This window comes from Ambystoma mexicanum, chromosome 4p, assembly GCF_040938575.1.
Source record: "Ambystoma mexicanum isolate Mex_15411 chromosome 4p, UKY_AmexF1_1, whole genome shotgun sequence".
Classification (NCBI taxonomy): Eukaryota; Metazoa; Chordata; class Amphibia; order Caudata; family Ambystomatidae; genus Ambystoma; species Ambystoma mexicanum.
The window spans coordinates 412,461,482-412,479,072 of NC_090927.1; the positions used below are offsets into that span (position 1 = coordinate 412,461,482).

A 17,591-nucleotide genomic window follows, 5' to 3' on the forward strand; every position below is an offset into this window, starting at 1 on the left:
AGGCAGTCAGCCGCTGATGAAGCACACTCCCAAAGTGTGTGGCCGAACCTTGCGAGCGTACAAGTAGCATTGATGGATTTCAACGCCATGTTACATGCGGAAAATACTTTTTTGGCCATAGAGTAATTTCTCTTATCATCCCTATCCTGTGGAACAGAAGGGTAAGCCGATTTACTACCTGCTGAAGTAGCTGCCTGAACAACCAGACTCTCCGGAGTTGGGTGTTTGGATAAATATTCAGGGTCAGCAGAAGACAGCCTATATTTAGCTGATATTTTTTTGTTAACTGCCGGTATTACCTCAGGTGTTTCCCAGTTTGCCAATATTCTCCTTTGTAATGCCGCATGAAATGGCACCACAGGATCCTCCTGTGGACCTTTGACCAAGATGTCTGTGAGGTTGTCTTGCTGAAAAGCAGGTGAGGGTGTGGACCACCCCATAACCTCTATTATCCTTGCCATCAAGGTTCTAGAAGGGGTTTCAGCATGTTCCCCTGGGTCTGGTGTGGCAAATTCCACTTCTGGTGAAGTGTCCAACCCACTTGCTTCCTGTAGATTCATGGAGGTCTTTCAACCTACCTTCCTTAGAGGTAAATTCCTCTGGTGCAGGAGTTGCAGATCCCTGCAACTCAATAGGTCTTTCCTGATCCGAACCTTCCCCTTCTTCATAAATAGAAGATAAGACTCTGGAGTGATCAGGTCTTGAAAATGGTATAAATCCCATTTCCAGAGCAGAAGGAGCCAAATTTGTCATGATTGGCTGAGAAAAGGTTGACGTCGTCGAAGCGGACGTTAAAGGCGTCAAAGCCATCGAAGCCATCGAAAAAGGCATCGAGAAAGGTGGTAGAGGCCTCGATGAACTCGAGAGTATCGGGATTCTACTCAAGGTTGTCGACGACATTCTCTTGCTCGAGGCTCTGGGTATGGCCACTGGCTGTGAGGTGCCCGAGGGTTTATCCTTTCTCGGCGTCGAAGACGGCGTCGACTCGACGGACCTGTGCGTCGAAGAACCCTTCGATAACGGCGTCGACGACGCCGATCTTTGTGTCGAAGGGATCTTCAACGACGGCATCGAAGACGCAACTTTGCCTTTACTCGAGGGTTTGTGACGCTCTCGAGTGGCTTCTTTCGCTGGGTACTGTGACTCGCGGCTTTTTGATTTTTCGGGTCTTTCACCCAGGGTATCACCCTCAGCAGTCTTCGAGGGGGTCAAGGCCGCTTTCTCGAAGACGCTTAGCATCTTTTTCCTGAATTCCACCTACTCTGCCTGAGAGCTATGTTTTGTGGGGCAGGAGATCCTTTTTGGGGAAACTGAAGAAGATGAAGACGAGGAAGGGGATCTTCAACGTCTCTTTTTTGAATGCTTAGATCTCGAAGAGTGATGGGAACTGCTTCGAGACCTAGAACGAGAATGTCTTTTGTAATGGCGAGGAGACGAATGTCTCGACTCCGTCGAGGAAACTTTCGAAGAAGTTTTAACTGCCTTACCTCTCTCGAACTTCCCCTTACGCTCCTTCAAGGTTTTCGGCATCATGGACATGCAGTCCTCGCACTCCGAACAATGGTGCTTGATTCCCAGGCACCATGAACAGATCCTGTGAGGATCCATCAATGACATTTTCTTTCCACAGTCTCGACATTTTTTGAAGACGGACCGTGGAGTCGTCAGTTCGGGTGAGGAAGCCATCAAGTACGAGTCAGTATTCACGAGGAATAATGATATATTTGACTGAAGAACTGAGCAACGATATTCCGAGGCCCCACGAAGCGCGGAAAAACGGAACTGAGCAACGGACGCTGCGCGAGTCTATTTATACGCGTGTTGACGTCGGCGCCGATACGGAGGCCGTCGAGGGACGTCGACGCGCAGCGCCCTCTACTGAAATTGTTTTTCCGAGGCCAGCAAGCTGGGAGATGATCTATCAAAGATAAGGAATACGTCGGAGGACACAATCCCTTCGAAAGGCCCTGTCTAAGGCTTCCATCTCCAGGTGGCTCTCTGGCTGCATCATGCACTGTCATCGTCTGGCTAACAGACCACTTCCTGGCTAGCCGAGAACCCACTCTACCAGAGCCATTGCTGCAACAATAGCATTCTCTCTGGTGTGCCCCAGCTTGACATTTGCAGGGTTGCTATGTGGAGGTCCACGCACGCCATCACAAGTTTTACTGCATCGAGAGGGATTCCAGTGAGGAGTCTCTGGTCTGGCAAGCGGTGCTACGCAACCTGTTCGCTTGAGGGGCGTCTGTTCCAGGGCTAAGTGTTGTTGCTTATGTTGAGCATTTCCACCTCCCGTGGTTGTGTATTTGTACTGCTGTGTAATCTTTATTCATGAGCATGTGAATCCATGCCAGACCCCATTCTGGAGAAGGTTTGAGTTACTTACCTGTAATTCTTGTTCTCCAGCATGGGTCTGGCATGGATTCACATGCAACCCTCCCTGCTTCCCCTAAGTTCTCTTCTTGGTTCATAATGCCACTTTACGTGCTTACAAAATCTGAAGATGGCCACCAGGGGTGGAACTTAGAGAAGAGGACTGTCATTGGATGGGGGCAGTATGACCCATAGGACAGTGATTGGTTTTGAGGAGAAATACAGGTTTCAAGCAAAAGTGAAACTGTTTTTTTTCTTTTACGGAGGATTCTCAGCCTGACGACGGGGAATATTCATGAGCATGTGAGTACATGCCAGACCCATGCTGGAGAACAGTAGTTACAAGTAAGTAACTTAAACCTTTCTCCTCCTCGTCCCAGTACTTGTGTAAGTGTGGGAGTTGTAGTCCATTGTTTTTACTAATGTGGATCACTTGGGGAATCATGTTTAATGGTTCCAAATAACGAGTCAGTTCTATGTGGAGGACAAATCGAACTGGAAAAGGTAGTCTTTTACCACTTTGACCAGGAATGGAAATTTGGCCTAAAGGGTTTTGAGAAAAGGTTTCTCTAGCTTCCCTAAGGGTGGTATAGATGCATGGTTATGGGCCTTTAGGGTATTGGGTATCGACGAGGTCTTCTTCATGGGCAAATGGGGGGTACCATGTCTCATCCAATGAAATCATGACCTCTCCCCGGCGGCTGTCTCCCCCGATGTGATCCTCCCTCTTATAGCTGGCCGCAGGGTCAGGATCAGGTAGCTGCCGCCGTCCTCTAGCCACATTGGAGGAGGTTACCACCAGGGAATTCGTTATGACTCCATTGGATTCATCACAGGTAACTGATGTCATGCTTGTTGGTTTGTCCTACTAAATATCTTCCCAATGCTGCTGTCACTATTTATCAATGTAACCTGCATGGATTTGTGAGTATGACATTACACGCAAGTGTTAACACCATTTTCTAACCAGTGCCAATTTAGATTATCAGTGTGTTTTCTAATATTGAATGGTAATGCTCCATACATTATTCACAGGAGACGACCAGGCGGAACGAAAGGGGATGGGTTTGACACTTCTTGTAGAAAAAGCTCTGCATTTCCAGGACTTCAAAGCAGCCAATATGCACTGCCAAGAACTTATGGCCACAGGTGAGATATACAAGTTGGTATGCAAGTTGGATGTAGTGTTTTAAGATGTTAACAGATTGCACACAAGAGACTTTTCTTGGCAACAAATTTAATAGAAAATATTGTTACATTATTTTTTTAACTTTCTTTAATGTATTGACTTTTATTGATCCTCGACGAAGATGATCTTCAGGCTGCAGCTCTCACAGGCCTTGAAGAGACTTTTCTTCGTAGCATCATCCATGGTCGAGGTGTTGAGATGTAGGCCCAAGCTTGGGCCTGTTGGCGTCACGGGTTGAAGATCCAAAGATGGATAGAAGATCTTCGCCGACAATGGATGTCCACTGCCGATAGTCACCGCATGACAGTAGACCAAGAAGAGATGGAGATCTTCAGAAAAATGCAAAAAAAAGCCTATGATTTTCAAGGAGTGAAGCAAGAGGACTCTCAACACTAGAAACAGCCAGTACATTCTGAAGATGTCCACCAGGAGTGGAGCTTGGAAGACCAGTGTCATTGGCTGGGGGCAGTATGACCCAAAGGACACTGATAGGCTATAGAGGAGACTAGCAGTTTAAAGCTAAAGTGCATTCTTTTTTTTATTGAAGATTCCCAGCCTGACAACAGAAATATTCATGAGCATGTACATCCATGCAAGACCCATGCTGGAGAACAAGAGTTACATGTAAGTAACGTGTTCCTTCCCATGCCTTATTGTACCCTTTAGCTCCATGGTCTGAAATCAGGGTTCCATCCTTGGCCACTGCGATCCTATCTGGGGAATTCTGGGAAAGCTGATTTTAATTTCTCCTCAAAGGGACATGTTTATTAGTCTCAGAAGTGTCTCCGGAGCCGGTTCCTCTTGTTTCCCCACGTCATGACATATTGCTTCAAGCCAGTTAAGCACATCCTTCAGGTAATTAAAGAACCAGGTGCTGCCTATAGTGCAGATTTTTAGCTTGGCCAGAATGAACATCAGGTAGAGAAGACTCCTTGATCTGAGCCCCTTCTTCAGGGTCGAATGATTGTTGTTGCCTTTGTACCTCTTTGGTGAAGTCGGGAAAGGAACAGAAATTTTCTCTGCAGTCTATTTTTCAGAGCACCTTTCAGTCTAGCTATCTGAAGAAGAGCATTTCGGTCCCTGTAGCTGAAAAGACGAGACATTACTAGCCTGAGAGGAGTGCAAGAAACCTTGTCAGCACCCTGTGGGCTCTTTCAATTGAAAAGTTGTCTGAAGACAATTCTTTCCCACCTGTTCTGGTAGCCTGTGTTCCAGATATAACCCCATAGACAAACCTTCAATTTGTTCAGGAAGGGCAACAAATTTCACATTGTTAGAATGCAAGCGGCCCTCTCAGACATTTCTTTTTTACAGCAAGGTTTTTCAGAAGGGGTTAAGAACATTGACTTGAGAGGGTTTTACAGTATCAAGATGAGTTCTTCAGTCTAATGGCTCCTTTCAGAAATGTTCACGGTTCACTTTTTTTTTGTTTTAAAAAAAGTTTTCTTTTATTTTCCTCCAGTGCACTGTGAAAATACATGCTATAACACAACATTACTTGCTTATCCTGCATACATGATGTAGTCTCTCTGTAGGAGTTTTGGGTTACAACACAACTAGCGCCCCTCCCTATCCCAACTGGTAACTATATAAACGATGCATAACCTTTTCCACCCTTCTCTGTCTTTATAGTATCTGCTCTTAGTCTAGCAGTTATTTTGGTTCACTCTGTCAACTTAGGTGACACCTTTTGTTGTGTCCTGGGTGGCCCTGAATAGGTCTTGGATGAGTACTGTCCAGTCTGATATAGTGGCCTCGATGTGCCCACCAGTGGGTGTCCTTTGCAAGACCATTGTTTCAGTCGTCACCCATTTTTGTACATCTTTCCAACAGAGTTCCACATTTGGATCTTTTTGGGACTTCCAGCTCATCGCTGTTCTGCTCTTTGCTAGGACATAAGCTAGGTCTTTCAATTTGTGAATGTGGTTCGCTCTTTTGGACCTTAGGTATACTCCTAACAGACTGCCCAAGGGGGAGCTGATGTCTAGTCTTATATCTGCTCCAGCCCCTTTGTTAGCGATTGCTGCCCAGTAATTCTGTATTTTAGGACAGGAGCAAAACATGTGCACCATCCCCACCTTTTCTAGCCTACACTTTGGACAGTACTGTGTCTCAGCACCCTTACATTTTGAAATATTCTGGGGTGTTAAATATGCTCTTTGTGTGACGAATAACTGTAGGAGTTGCAGTTTTGCATTTCTAGATACTTGTTGGTGGTATGCGAGCAATTTTAACCATGCTGTGTCTGTGAATGGTTCCCCTAAATCTTGTTCCCCCTCCCTTCTTACTTTACCCGCTGGGGCCTGGCGTTGAGTGAGAAGCAGCTTGTATATGCGTGACCCCCCCCTCCTCTACATTTGGTAAGGTTTTGATCATTTTGTTTGGGCTGAGTAGCTCGTCCACTGTGGGACATTTTTTTTTCAGGGCTTTTAGCAGTGTACCATGCATTATGTATTGGCCTTTGTGCAGTCCTGTCCGTTCTGTCAGTGTGTTAAAGTCCATTATTGCACCTTCTAGCAGCAAGTCGTTGACTGTCGCTACTCCATTGGGTTCCCAATATTTACGTATGTTTAAGCATCCTTGCTGGTTGTCTGCTGTTAGTGCCACCAAGGGGATTTGTGGGGAGAACAGGGTTGTCATTTCTAATGTTTTGCAGGTCCTGTCCCATAATTGTTTGCCTACTACTATTATTAGATTCGGAGGGTGTTGTCAGTGCATGGTTTGTATCAACAATATCTCGTTTAAGTAAAAGGGTCTGCTGACGGGCTGTAGCAGTGGGGTGTCTTGTGTCATTTCATCTGACAGCCATCCCATCACAAATTGCAGTTGGCTCACTAAGTAGTATAATTCGAAATTAGGCAGTTTTATCCCCCCTTCTGTTTGTGGTCTTTGTAGAGTGGTTAGGGCGGTTCTGCATCTCCCGTTTTGCCATAAGAACCTTCTGCATGCAGTATCTAATTGTTATATAGGACGTTCGTAAAGTGATGTAACAGTCTCGGCAGAGCTATACTTTTCAATAATGTTGCTATCCCCATCAGTGATGTGGGCAGACGTGTCCAGAAGTCCATTGATTGTATTACCTCTTCAAGTGTTCGCTGTGTGTTATTTGCATGTTCAGTGTGTGGGTCATGATACATGTCTATACGGAGGTATTTGAACGAGTTTGCATTCCAGCATATTGCTAGTTTGGGTTGGTCCTTTGTTTCTCTAAATTTCAGTCCTGCCAGTGGGAACACACACGCTTTTTGCCAGCTGACGGTTATGCCCGAGAGCCTTGCAAATTGATCTAGTATCTCCAATATGTATTGTAAATTCTCTTTGGGTCTCTTTATATGTAGTAACATGCCATCTGCGTACATCGATATCAGATGTCTTGTTCCGTGTATTGTAATGCCCGCTTCACTGTATTCTTGCCTGAGGCATGGGCTCAAGAGCAAGGATGAATAGCATGGGGGACAATGGGCATCCCTGTCTAGTGCTCTTCTCCAGACACCATTGTTCTGAGATATGGTGGCCGGTTTTGACTCTAGCTAGTGGTTCCCTGTATAGAATTTGGATCCATTTGATGCATTTCAGCCCCAGGCCCCAGTGTCTCAAAACACAGAAGAGCCATGGCCATTTGATTGAGGCGAACGCCTTTATGGCGTCCATGGAGGCTACCACGCATATCTATGATGTGGTAGAGCCTACGTAGGTTCCATGCTCTGTTCCTTCCAGGTACATAACCGGTTTGATCTTGGTGGATCAATTCTGTTACTATCTTTTTGAGTCTGTTGGCCAGCAGTGTCGTGAGTATTTTACTATCTTGGTTAAGTAAGGACAGTGGACTGTATGAGCTGCACTCTGTGGATGGTTGGTTCTGTTTCGGGAGGGTTATTAGTATGGATTATTTTAGGGATGTGGGGAAAGCACCACGTTTGTACGCTTCGTTTAACATATCTAGCAGTGGACGTGCTATTTGCTCTGCAAATTCTTTATAAAACTCGCCCCGTAGCCCATTTGTTGTGGCCGTATTGCCGGACGGCAGGCTTCTGATTGTGGCGATTAGTAGTTCTTTAGTTATATGGGCCTCCAGTTCTGTGGCCTGTGTGTCTTTTAAGCGGGGCAGATTGATCAGTGCTAGTGCCTCTACTAATTCCGAGGGTTGTGTCTCAATATTCACTGTACATGGAGTTATAGTATTCGAAGAATGTTTTGTTTATCTCTACTTGTGTAGTGCGCAAGACTTTCACCTGTCCTAGTTTATTGATGTACCTGTCTTTTACCCTCCTCCACATCCCTCAAAAGAGGAAGAGTGGTTCCACTGCCTTGACCCCAAGAGAGCGTTAAGCTTTCGTTTTACTTGCATATCTGAGTTTAGGAAATTAGACCAGTTGTTTGTGGCCCATTCCTTGTCTAGAAAAGAAACTTAGGTCATGGGATTTGTGCCGCCTATTTATTCCAATGTCGACGTCCCTTTCGGATCCGATGCCGAGCAGTGTCGAGCTATATCGACTCAATGCTGTACGGTGTCCCCTGGTGATCAAACAAAATAAGAAATTGTGCTGTTGCTGCAGAATTCCTCTGATATAATATGATATGGCATTTATAACGCGCATATACGCAAGTGTTTCAAGGCGCGACGAGGCAAGGTAGGGGGAACAAAGGGAGGACAGACAACGATCCTACTAGGCCAGGTGTCATTTAGATTGCACAAGTGCATGGGATGGGGGAAGGGGGAGGGACAGTGCAGTACATGGGAATAGAATAATAATAAGTATAAGTAACGGCCAGCAGGTGGCAAGTGCTGGTAGTGGGACTGTAGGGATACAGAAACAGTCCCCAAGTGCGGGGGTTGCCAGGCAGGCAGTGCAGGTTTGTGTGACTGGCGGTAGAGGGACCAGGGCCCGAGATCAGAGGGTGGCCAGGTAACCAGTGCTGTTACAGTTTCAGCCAGGAGGTCAGCAGGGGGAGGAGGAGAAAAAGCAGAAGCAAAGAGAAAGGTTTTGAGGTGGTTCCGGAACCGGAGATGGTTCTCCTCAAGTTTCAGGGAGGCAGGGAGGCTGTTCCAGAGGGAGGCCCCAGCCGAACAAAGAGATCTACCACCAACTCGTTGCTTGGCGAAGCGACTGACCCTGAGGGAGTTGGAGGCGGATGAGCGAAGAGCTCGAGAAGGAAGATATTTAGGAAGAGAGAGTTGAAGGTATTGAGGCCCCAGGCCGAAGAAGGACTTGTGGACAATGCAAAGGGTTTTGAACTTAATCCTCGCAGCCACTGGGAGCCAGTGCAGAGATTTCAGTCCTGGAGAGATACCATCCCAGGGCTTGAGGCCAAGGACAAGTCTCACAGTCCGGTTCTGGAGGAATTGCAGAGGGTGGAGCGTAGAGGCAGGCAGATTTAGAAAGAGGCTGTTGCAATAGTCCAGCCTAGAGAGAACAAGAGCTCTGCAGACCGTGAGCTTCTGGGGGAAGGAGAGGAAAGGAAGAATACCTCTGACGAGGTGCAGCTGGTAGTGTGACTTCTTAGAGACGTCAGAGATGTGAGAAAAGAAGGAGAGTGTGGAGTCAAAGGTGTCCCCGAGGTTTTTAGCCTCGCAGGTGGGAGCAGGAAGGGGGCCAAGAGAGGCCGGCCAGAGAGCGACAGGAAAGGAGGGAGCGGGTGTGCAGATGAGGAGAATCTCAGTTTCACTGGCATTAAGGCAGAGGTCATTGGCGGCACACCACAACTGGATAGCAGAGAGACAGTTAGAGATGAGAGACTGAGAAGAGGTGGCAAAGGTAGCCTGAACATGAGCCAAGTGTCATCCGCATAGCACTGAAAGTTGGGGCAGAGAGCGGCAATGAGGAATCCTTGGGAGGAATAGCCATCAGATCGGACATAACCAGAGGCAAGTAATTTGTTCTTTCATCACCTCTAAAATCCTAAAAAGCCATGTTCCATAATGGGCCTTAACAAGTTTTCTAAATTTAAATGTGTTTTGGTCAAACGTAATTCTTTTGGCAGGGCATTTCATAGTTTTGCTGCACCCCCTGAGAATGGTCGATTCATTGAAAAAGAAAGTCCAAAACTTGGCACTTCCAGATATAGGGATTGTCGACTGCATATAATTTGTTAAATAGATATTCAGGAACCTTAAAATAAAGGGCTATGTATACCACACATCAACTTAAACGTGCATCTTTGTTCAATGGGTAGCCAATGAAACTCCTGCAAGATTGGTGAAATACGGTCAAACGTCTTAGCTCCATATACCAATCTTCCCGCAGTATTAAAACAGATCTCAAAGGGGCAAGAGACAGTTTTGGTACCCCATGAGAGCAGAATTTCCAAACTATTTGTCAGAGGACCAGTGCTTGGATTAATGTGCAAAAATGGGAAATTGTCACTTTACTGTGCTCAACAAAAGTAGATGGAAATTTGCTGCTTTGACCTGGCAATTTATCTGCGGAATCAGGTAGCATTGCAAATTTTGATTTTACTGTGGGAGTACACTGTCTAGAGCTCCTGAAATATTTGCTTTCTGGAAGATTTCAATCATTGATGAATCGGGTTTACCATGTGAAAGCACTAGGTTACTCTGTTTTATCTAGTTTTAAATGTTGAAGCCATCAAACTCTTAATATCATGGAGACGCTTGGTTAGATGCTGCAAGTCTCCATTTGCCAAAATGTTCAGATACAAATGTGTATCGTCTGCATCTTTATGTATTGATATTTTATGTTTTGATATCAAATCACTTAACGGCTCCATATATAAAATATAAAATAAAAAGAACCTGTGATCCCCAAAAGGCTTCGGATAAGGTGCTAAATGTTCAGTTTCAATTATTTGTCTCCAATTTGTCTGGTAGGACTGAATCCATTTTAAAACGAGTCCTCTAATGGCCATTCCTTGTGATAATATCTTCAGGAGGCTCTCATGGTAGATGGTATCAAATGCTACCGTTCGATCAAGCAGCACCAATACACATGAGCCTTGACTGGCTAGTGACTTTAATATGTCATCTAAAATCTGGATGGTTGCCTTTTCAATACTATCAATGGCTTAAAAGCCTGAGTGAAATATTCTTAGCAAATTTAGCTTTTTATCCAGTCGTTTAATTGTAGGGCTACTACTCGCTCCAAAAATTTACTAAGAAATGGGATAGATGTGACTGGTCGGTAATTAGACATCCACGTTCACTTTTGTTTAGCAAAGGGCATACATGACACATCCTTGTGTCAAGAAAAGATGGAACACTTGTAACAAGTATGGTGCAAAAACTGAAAAAAGCTCTTTTTACCCTTCTTGCTGGACCAAGGATCGTGAGCAAAGAAAGTATGTTTTAAACTGGACATAACGTTAAAAACAGATTCCAGATCAATAAAGGTAAATAATTCCCATACAAATGGTGTTTTACAAACCTAGGACCCAGTTGCTAGTGGTAAGGGGACAATTTCATCTTGTATTTTTGACATTTTCTCTGAAAAAGCATTTGGCAAATTGTTACATTTCAATTTTATCAGCTGAGGTGGCTTTCAATTATTTGGGTTTTTTATTCTTTCCACCTCAGCGCTGTGTATTGACCATGAGACAAAATGACAGCACTGTGCAAAAAACATATATACCTGAGGGGAGCAGGAGGTGGGCGGGTGCTGCTGAGGTGCAGCGAAGATGACGGCTTGAGCTCGTAGCTCTGGCAGAATCCTTTTTACGAAATCAATCCTTCTAAGTACCGGCTCGCAAGTCCAAATTCAGCGGTGCTGTTCGGAGGGTGTGCTGCTCCTGTGGTCCGAGAAATCAAGCATCCAGCTGACCCGCTGACCTGCCTGAGGAATTGCAGCGGATTGTGAGGAGGAGGTAGGGCCGTGCCTGCAACATCACTGTGACCCGGGAGCCGCAGTCTAGTGGGCATCCGGCATACACTGAAGGCGGAGGGCAATGGAAGCCTGGCACGTGTTGAGGCCGTTCCTTACCCTGCACATCTTGGGACGGGGAGGCTGCAGATTTTCAGTGCCGTGACGCTGCTCCTTAGCAGACTGTCTGCCTTGGTCTTGGCCTGCGGCAGCTTTCTTGCCACGTCCAGGCCGTGGGACGCTTAATTGCTGCTGTGCTAAGCCTTCAGGCTTGAAAATTAGGCCCGGGGGAGCGGCTGGCTCTGCGATTTATATAGTACAGATCCGGCATCACTGCTTCCCAGTAAAAAGGGAGCACACTTGCTGCACTGCTGATCAGAAGCAGGAATGTTGTGTTGGGGCTCACATTTGAGGAGCAGTAAGCAGTGAGGCACCCACTAGTGCAGCATCAGAAAGGGTTGTATGAGTGCATAAGGTGCCTCTGAAGGAAATCCTGCAATCTTGATTCGGTGTGCCTGGTGGTTCTATGGGGTTTGACCCTTGCGTTACATGCCGAGCTGGACCTTGTTAGGCATTCTTGATCACATTGCCTCTGGAGTGGGGGGTGCGGCCCGCTGACGCCCAGTCCCCACAGGTTTTTGCAGTGTTGGTCAATGCTGGCTGTCCCAGGGGTTTTGATTGACTGATATTTGGAATTGAGCATTCCTGGGCACCGCTAGTGGATGGGTCCTGCGCTGACTGCCCTGCTAAGCCCCTTTCCACTCTCACTGCGGTGTGGCCCCCAGAGTGGCGTTTGAGAGTCATCTAGTACCTGGTCTACGGAATCCGGATGAAACACACTATTGTTGGTGCAGGCTGTCCCTGAACTCTGACCTGGATGCCCTTCGGTTTTGGGCGGTGACTGGAGGTTTAGCGCATCTATTGGATCCCTCGGCCATGGAGTCTGAATCCTGCATCAGGTGGAGTGACCTGGCCACTGGCGTCGGCCTTCACACCATGCGTCGATCAGTGGAGACAGAGTTGGCTGGTGTAGTGAAGGGGGTCCACCGCTGACAGTGGTATACATCAAGTGAGGCATTTTGATTGATTAGCTGCACGATGATGGAGGTGGCGGGAACCGAGAAGGGACCTATGGATTCATATACGAACACCCCTGCGAAGACCCCTAGGACGGAGGAGTCTAAGGGTGACAGAGCTCACTGCGCACCAAAGGGAGGTTCCGGGAAGACCAGTTACTGGCAGCGATGCAAAGCGGATTTCTTTGTTAACATCAAATTGGATGACATTGTGGCAAACATCAGCTCCCTGAAATCTAAGCTGGATAAGGAGAGTGGTCGGATAACGGAAGCAGAATCAAGAATAGGCGAGGTGGAAGATAAGGTGAGACAGCATGACCGGGCCATAATTAGGCTGAAGGCCATACTGGCATCGGTTCGAGTCAAGCAGGGTTTACGGTCCATTCTCCCAGAGGGATCACAGCCTTATCGGCTCTATAAATTGGAGTACTGGCTAGAGACATTTGCTACGCAGCAACATGGTCTTCTCTGCACATTTCTGGACTTGGCACGAGGGGCGATGCATGCTTTGGTAGGTCGGTCTCCAGAGTTTCTTGGCATGACATCCAACCCTCCACCAGCATACAAACTGCTTTAGGAGTATATCAAGATGAGGAATTTGTCAGAGAATGCAATCCATTGACAAGCATCAAGGGCATCCATTTAGAAATGCATCACTATCTTAGTGATAATTCAGCCTGTTACAAGCAGATGTTCTTATTAAGCATTTTATTGCCAAATTCACTGTAGAAAAGTGCCAATTGGCCTTCCAGCTATGGAGGGGTAGATTGCCTCTCTCCATACCCTAGATGACCAAGGAGTGGACTCCTGTCACAGGTTCCACTGTGTTTGGTCCGGAAAAGTCTTTTAACTTAAGGGCTTCACGCCCAATACAAGTCAATGGGGATAGGGCTGCCTAAAGAGATATAAGCTCTATTCACCACCAGATTTTTACTTGCAATATCACGGAGACCACAACAGAGGGAATCTGTTGAGACAGCGAGAATCACTTTAGGCTTAGCTGTAGGTTGCAAACAGCCTTGCAGGTGTAAGGCTTGGAGCAACTGTTAGGTTAAGCTCAGACAGAGACCCTAGGACAGAGTGACGACATCTCAAATTTGATTCCAGCATCACAGGACAACCCCTCAGGAGCATATGTTGGTGTTAGCCAGGACAGGGTTGTCAGAATCTCATTTTACCTTAGCATTGTAAGGCTACTGTGGTTGGCGAGGCTGGCATCCTACCCCCTGAGTAGCCACCATGACCCAGGGATGTAGACCAGTTCTTGGCTCTACCCAGAAGGTGCAGAGCCAGATATTTATTTATTTGAATTTATAGAGCGCACTACGAGCCCAAAGGCATCGAGGCAGCGATATATTGTGGTGAAAACCCCTATTCAGGGGGAAAGAAACACAAAGGGGAAATGAAGAGGAGCTCACAAGAGACAAGGTAAGGCAGTAGAAACGGCAACAGAGGAAATGCAAGCAAAGCACAGCAGGCGAAGAAAAGTCACCAGACAGCGTCCTTCACCGGAAAGAAGTTGTGACACGCTGAGCTGTGGTTGGAGCCAGTAATAAGGGATTACGGAGTCCGTCTTCATTTCTGGAAACATGACATCAGCACACACAAGTGTGTTTGGACGTAATGTGAGCCTCCATGTTGAAGTGGCCCACGTAGGCCCCAACGCCGCCATAGCGACCTGGGTCTACCCCTGCGGTTGCGATGGAACATCATGACACAGGCCCACAGGAGAAGGGGGTCAGGCTTGAGTTCCAGTTTGCTCTTCATCATGATGAGATGCTGCATCAGCAGGGTGGTGAGGTCCCAGCTGAGCTCCAAAAAGACCAGTAAAGTGTTAAGCAATGAGGCAGTATGGAGTAAGTTCAGTGCAAAGCTTCAATCCAGTTTGTCAGGTGCAGGCCCAATGTTCACCCAGCGATGACTCCGACCATGGATGCAGAGAGGGGTTCAGACTGTTTGATCCCAGTAGTCAAGAGGACAAAGGCAGCCGGTTCATGTATTCTCAGTAGATTTAATGGCAAACGAAGGATGGGCTTGGTCAATGCTGTTTGCAGCAGGAGTCTTCCAGCGAGCATTTTGTGGGCTTTAAGCTTTACATGCTTGCATCTTGTGATCACCAACCTCTGGTAGCTCGATGTCCTCTACTTTGATGAATGTTTGAGGTTGGAACCTGCTACATTCAGACATGTAGAGGCTGTCCGGTCAGGGTCAGCCTGCCACCTCACATTCTGCTCAACAAAAGGACACATATACTGGCTGAAGTGTGGATGGGGATCAGACAGACCCAAATCTTCCAACATGAGGCTAACAAAGATGGCATAAAGAACAGGTCTTGTGCCAATACAAATATTTTTTAAAAAAAAGATACAGCCATTTTGAGTATAAGATATTTGAAAAACCTTTTTGCTGTTAAAAAATACAGGTGAACGGCTGTGCACTGGAAAATGAGGAAAAAGGATTAACTGATGCCAGCCTTTTTAGTACTCATAACAAAAGTAACTGGGATGTTACTAAAAAATGTATAAAAGGACATTGTGGCCCTATAGCATTCCAATGCATGTAGCTTGTGCTGCTTTGTTAAAATAAAGGTTAAAATCAAAGGGAGTCTCATTTCCTGAACTGGTTACCATAGGGGCTGATAAGTGTACCTCAAACGGATGAGAGAAGCAGATACGTCAAAAGGGCACCCCTCAACACAAAAATCAGTATACATATAGACAAGAATCCCATATGCTGATTGACTCCATTGAAGTCAATGGAGGAACATTGCAAAAAGGAAAACTGTCCTGAGTCTCGCCCCAGACTAGAGACAGGGGTATCTTATCCACGCTTGAATATTTGTCTTGTTCTAGTGGGATATACTTCATGGACAGAACATTAGCATTGTACTGTTTGGAATGTGGCCTATGTTCTATGGTGAAATCAAAGACTTGAAGGATTGTGGACCTCCTGAGCAAGGATTCTCTACCTTCATGTTAATTAGCCATTTTAGGGACATGTGCACAGTCTGGATCTTGAAGGGTGACCTCACCAGTTAAGGTCTCAATCTGCGTAAAGGCCATCCAGTGGCATTCTTTCTCACAGCAGCCCACCTCAACTATCAACCCCTCAAATGCTTGCTGATGAAATCTACACGGTCTTCCCTGCCTTACTCATTGCATCACAACTGCACCAATAGCTGCCCTAGAAGCAACTGTTTGTACAATGAAAAGTCTTTTGTAGTTAGGGGCCCGAAGAATAGGAGCCTGGCAAAGAGTTGCCTTTCGCTCCTGCAAATCCCTCTTAAACTTCTCTGCATAAGTCACCTTTTCAGGTTTCTTGAGCAAAGTAAGGGCAGTAAGAGGGGCTGCTGCGGTGCAATAGTCAGCCATGAGGTTCCTGTAATTCACAGTTAACCCCAAGAAGGATCTGACCTGGGTTTATGTAGCGGGTGTCTGTCTTGAACAGAGATTGTACCTTGCTGGGCGGAAGCTTAGTTTTACCCTATGCCACTTTATGCACAAGGTAGACTACCGGCACCCGGGCTAGTTTGACACTTGCTGGTCTTCATTAGGTGAGCCTGTTGAAGAGCCTGCAGCACTTTCTGAAGGTGTACTACATGTTCTAATTGACACTTTCCTCCCACAGATTCCTCATATTGTGCAATATCCACCTGACTCAGTGCCTGAAACCTTTACTTAGACACATACTGGCGCTGTGTGGCTCTGACATGCGCTACGTTCTCTTGTTGGCACCATCACAAGCTGGGATGACATCAGCGGTATATAGGATTAGAGCCCATTAGGGCACCATTTTCTCTCAGTTCCTTTCTTCCATGTCAATACTCAAGTAACTTCGAGGTCAGCTGACGATTTTGAAGAAAATATAAAATTTCTCCACCAAAACCAGGCTTCAAAGCCTGTAAGGACTGTTGCCGTTTCATGTCAGTTACAGATCTGCTCTCCTTGGGTCCTTTCTGTCTTGATAAAGAACACAACACAGAGAAGCGTGGCTCCCGACTACGAGTCCTATTGCACCAAGGGCTGGGTGGTCACATTATTTTGGGCCTTCGCTAAGACTACCCCAGAAAAATCATCTAAGGATATGCCGACTAAGATTTCCGTGCTGGCCTATTCTTCTTTGGACCATCCTTCCAGGTCTGAAAAAAGAAAAAAAAGAAATAAGAAAAAGATGACACATTACCACTCTGCAAGTGGTTAGTCTTTCTCCTGACCATATCGTCCTCTTTGAGAGGTAGCACTGGAGGAAGAATCAGAGAGAAAAGTTGAGAACCCTGCTTTTCCTGCTCTGTCTTCCACTCCAGAAGAATGGGAAATGTTTAGAGAGTCCATGTTTCTTATCAGACTCCAGCCAGAGAGAGTAAGAAAATCTCTTCCATTTGGTCATAAAGAGAAAAAAAGGCAAACGCCAATGCTACTACCACATGCCTATGAGCTTGGGCCTGGTTGAAAAACTAAGAAACCAGTGAAGTTCAGTATGGCACCAGTGCCATCAAAGCCAACTACTTTAAAGCCTTTGACTCCGGCTTCACGCCAATGAAAACATTTAACCAATGTTTATTCCCCAAACATGAATTTAGTTTTCAGTCGATACACGGACAGGCATTTAGACAGTACATTGTTTATTATCAATCTGTAAAATGAGACACACGTGGCAAACAGCAATATGTTGAGAGAACGTCTTCCCGCCCTACGGCCCATATCTGTAATACCTACATGTTGTGTCCCTCTCCTCGTTCCTTGCTCCAAATGCTCAATAGAATAATATAAATTGTGCCTCAGGCCCTTACCTTTATCACCCCCTTCTCCGTGTCCCTGCAAACCCCCCTAAATCCCCCTCAAATGTACGCTTCAGGGGCATTCTCCTCCAGTCCATGTACTTATATAGGGATGGCTTATACACCAATTGTGGATACTGCTCACAGTAATTTAAAAAGGGAGACCCCCTTTCTTTATATATTTCGCGAAGGTGTCCCCCAGTAGTGCTGTTAATTTTTCTCCCGCCATCACCTCCCATACTTTGCTCCACCACATGTTTACTACTGGCCCCCTGGATCCTTCCAATGTCCATCTAGGGCTAATTTCTCAGCTGTCAACAGGTGTATGATCAATTTTGCATCTGACTCCCTCAACAGGTACA

The 17,591-nt window shown here is 46.2% G+C and overlaps 1 protein-coding gene across 3 annotated transcripts in view; it reads left to right on the forward strand.

Moving 5' to 3' along the window:
- Nucleotides 1–17,591, forward strand: part of NBAS (NBAS subunit of NRZ tethering complex) — a 3,456,930-nt gene that overhangs the window by 1,490,152 nt on the left and 1,949,187 nt on the right. For all 3 annotated transcript variants that reach the window (XM_069605942.1, XM_069605943.1, XM_069605944.1), the window contains exon 33: nucleotides 3,409–3,522. In XM_069605942.1, the coding sequence (XP_069462043.1) occupies nucleotides 3,409–3,522 (114 nt within the window). The remainder of the gene's footprint in view (nucleotides 1–3,408; nucleotides 3,523–17,591) is intronic.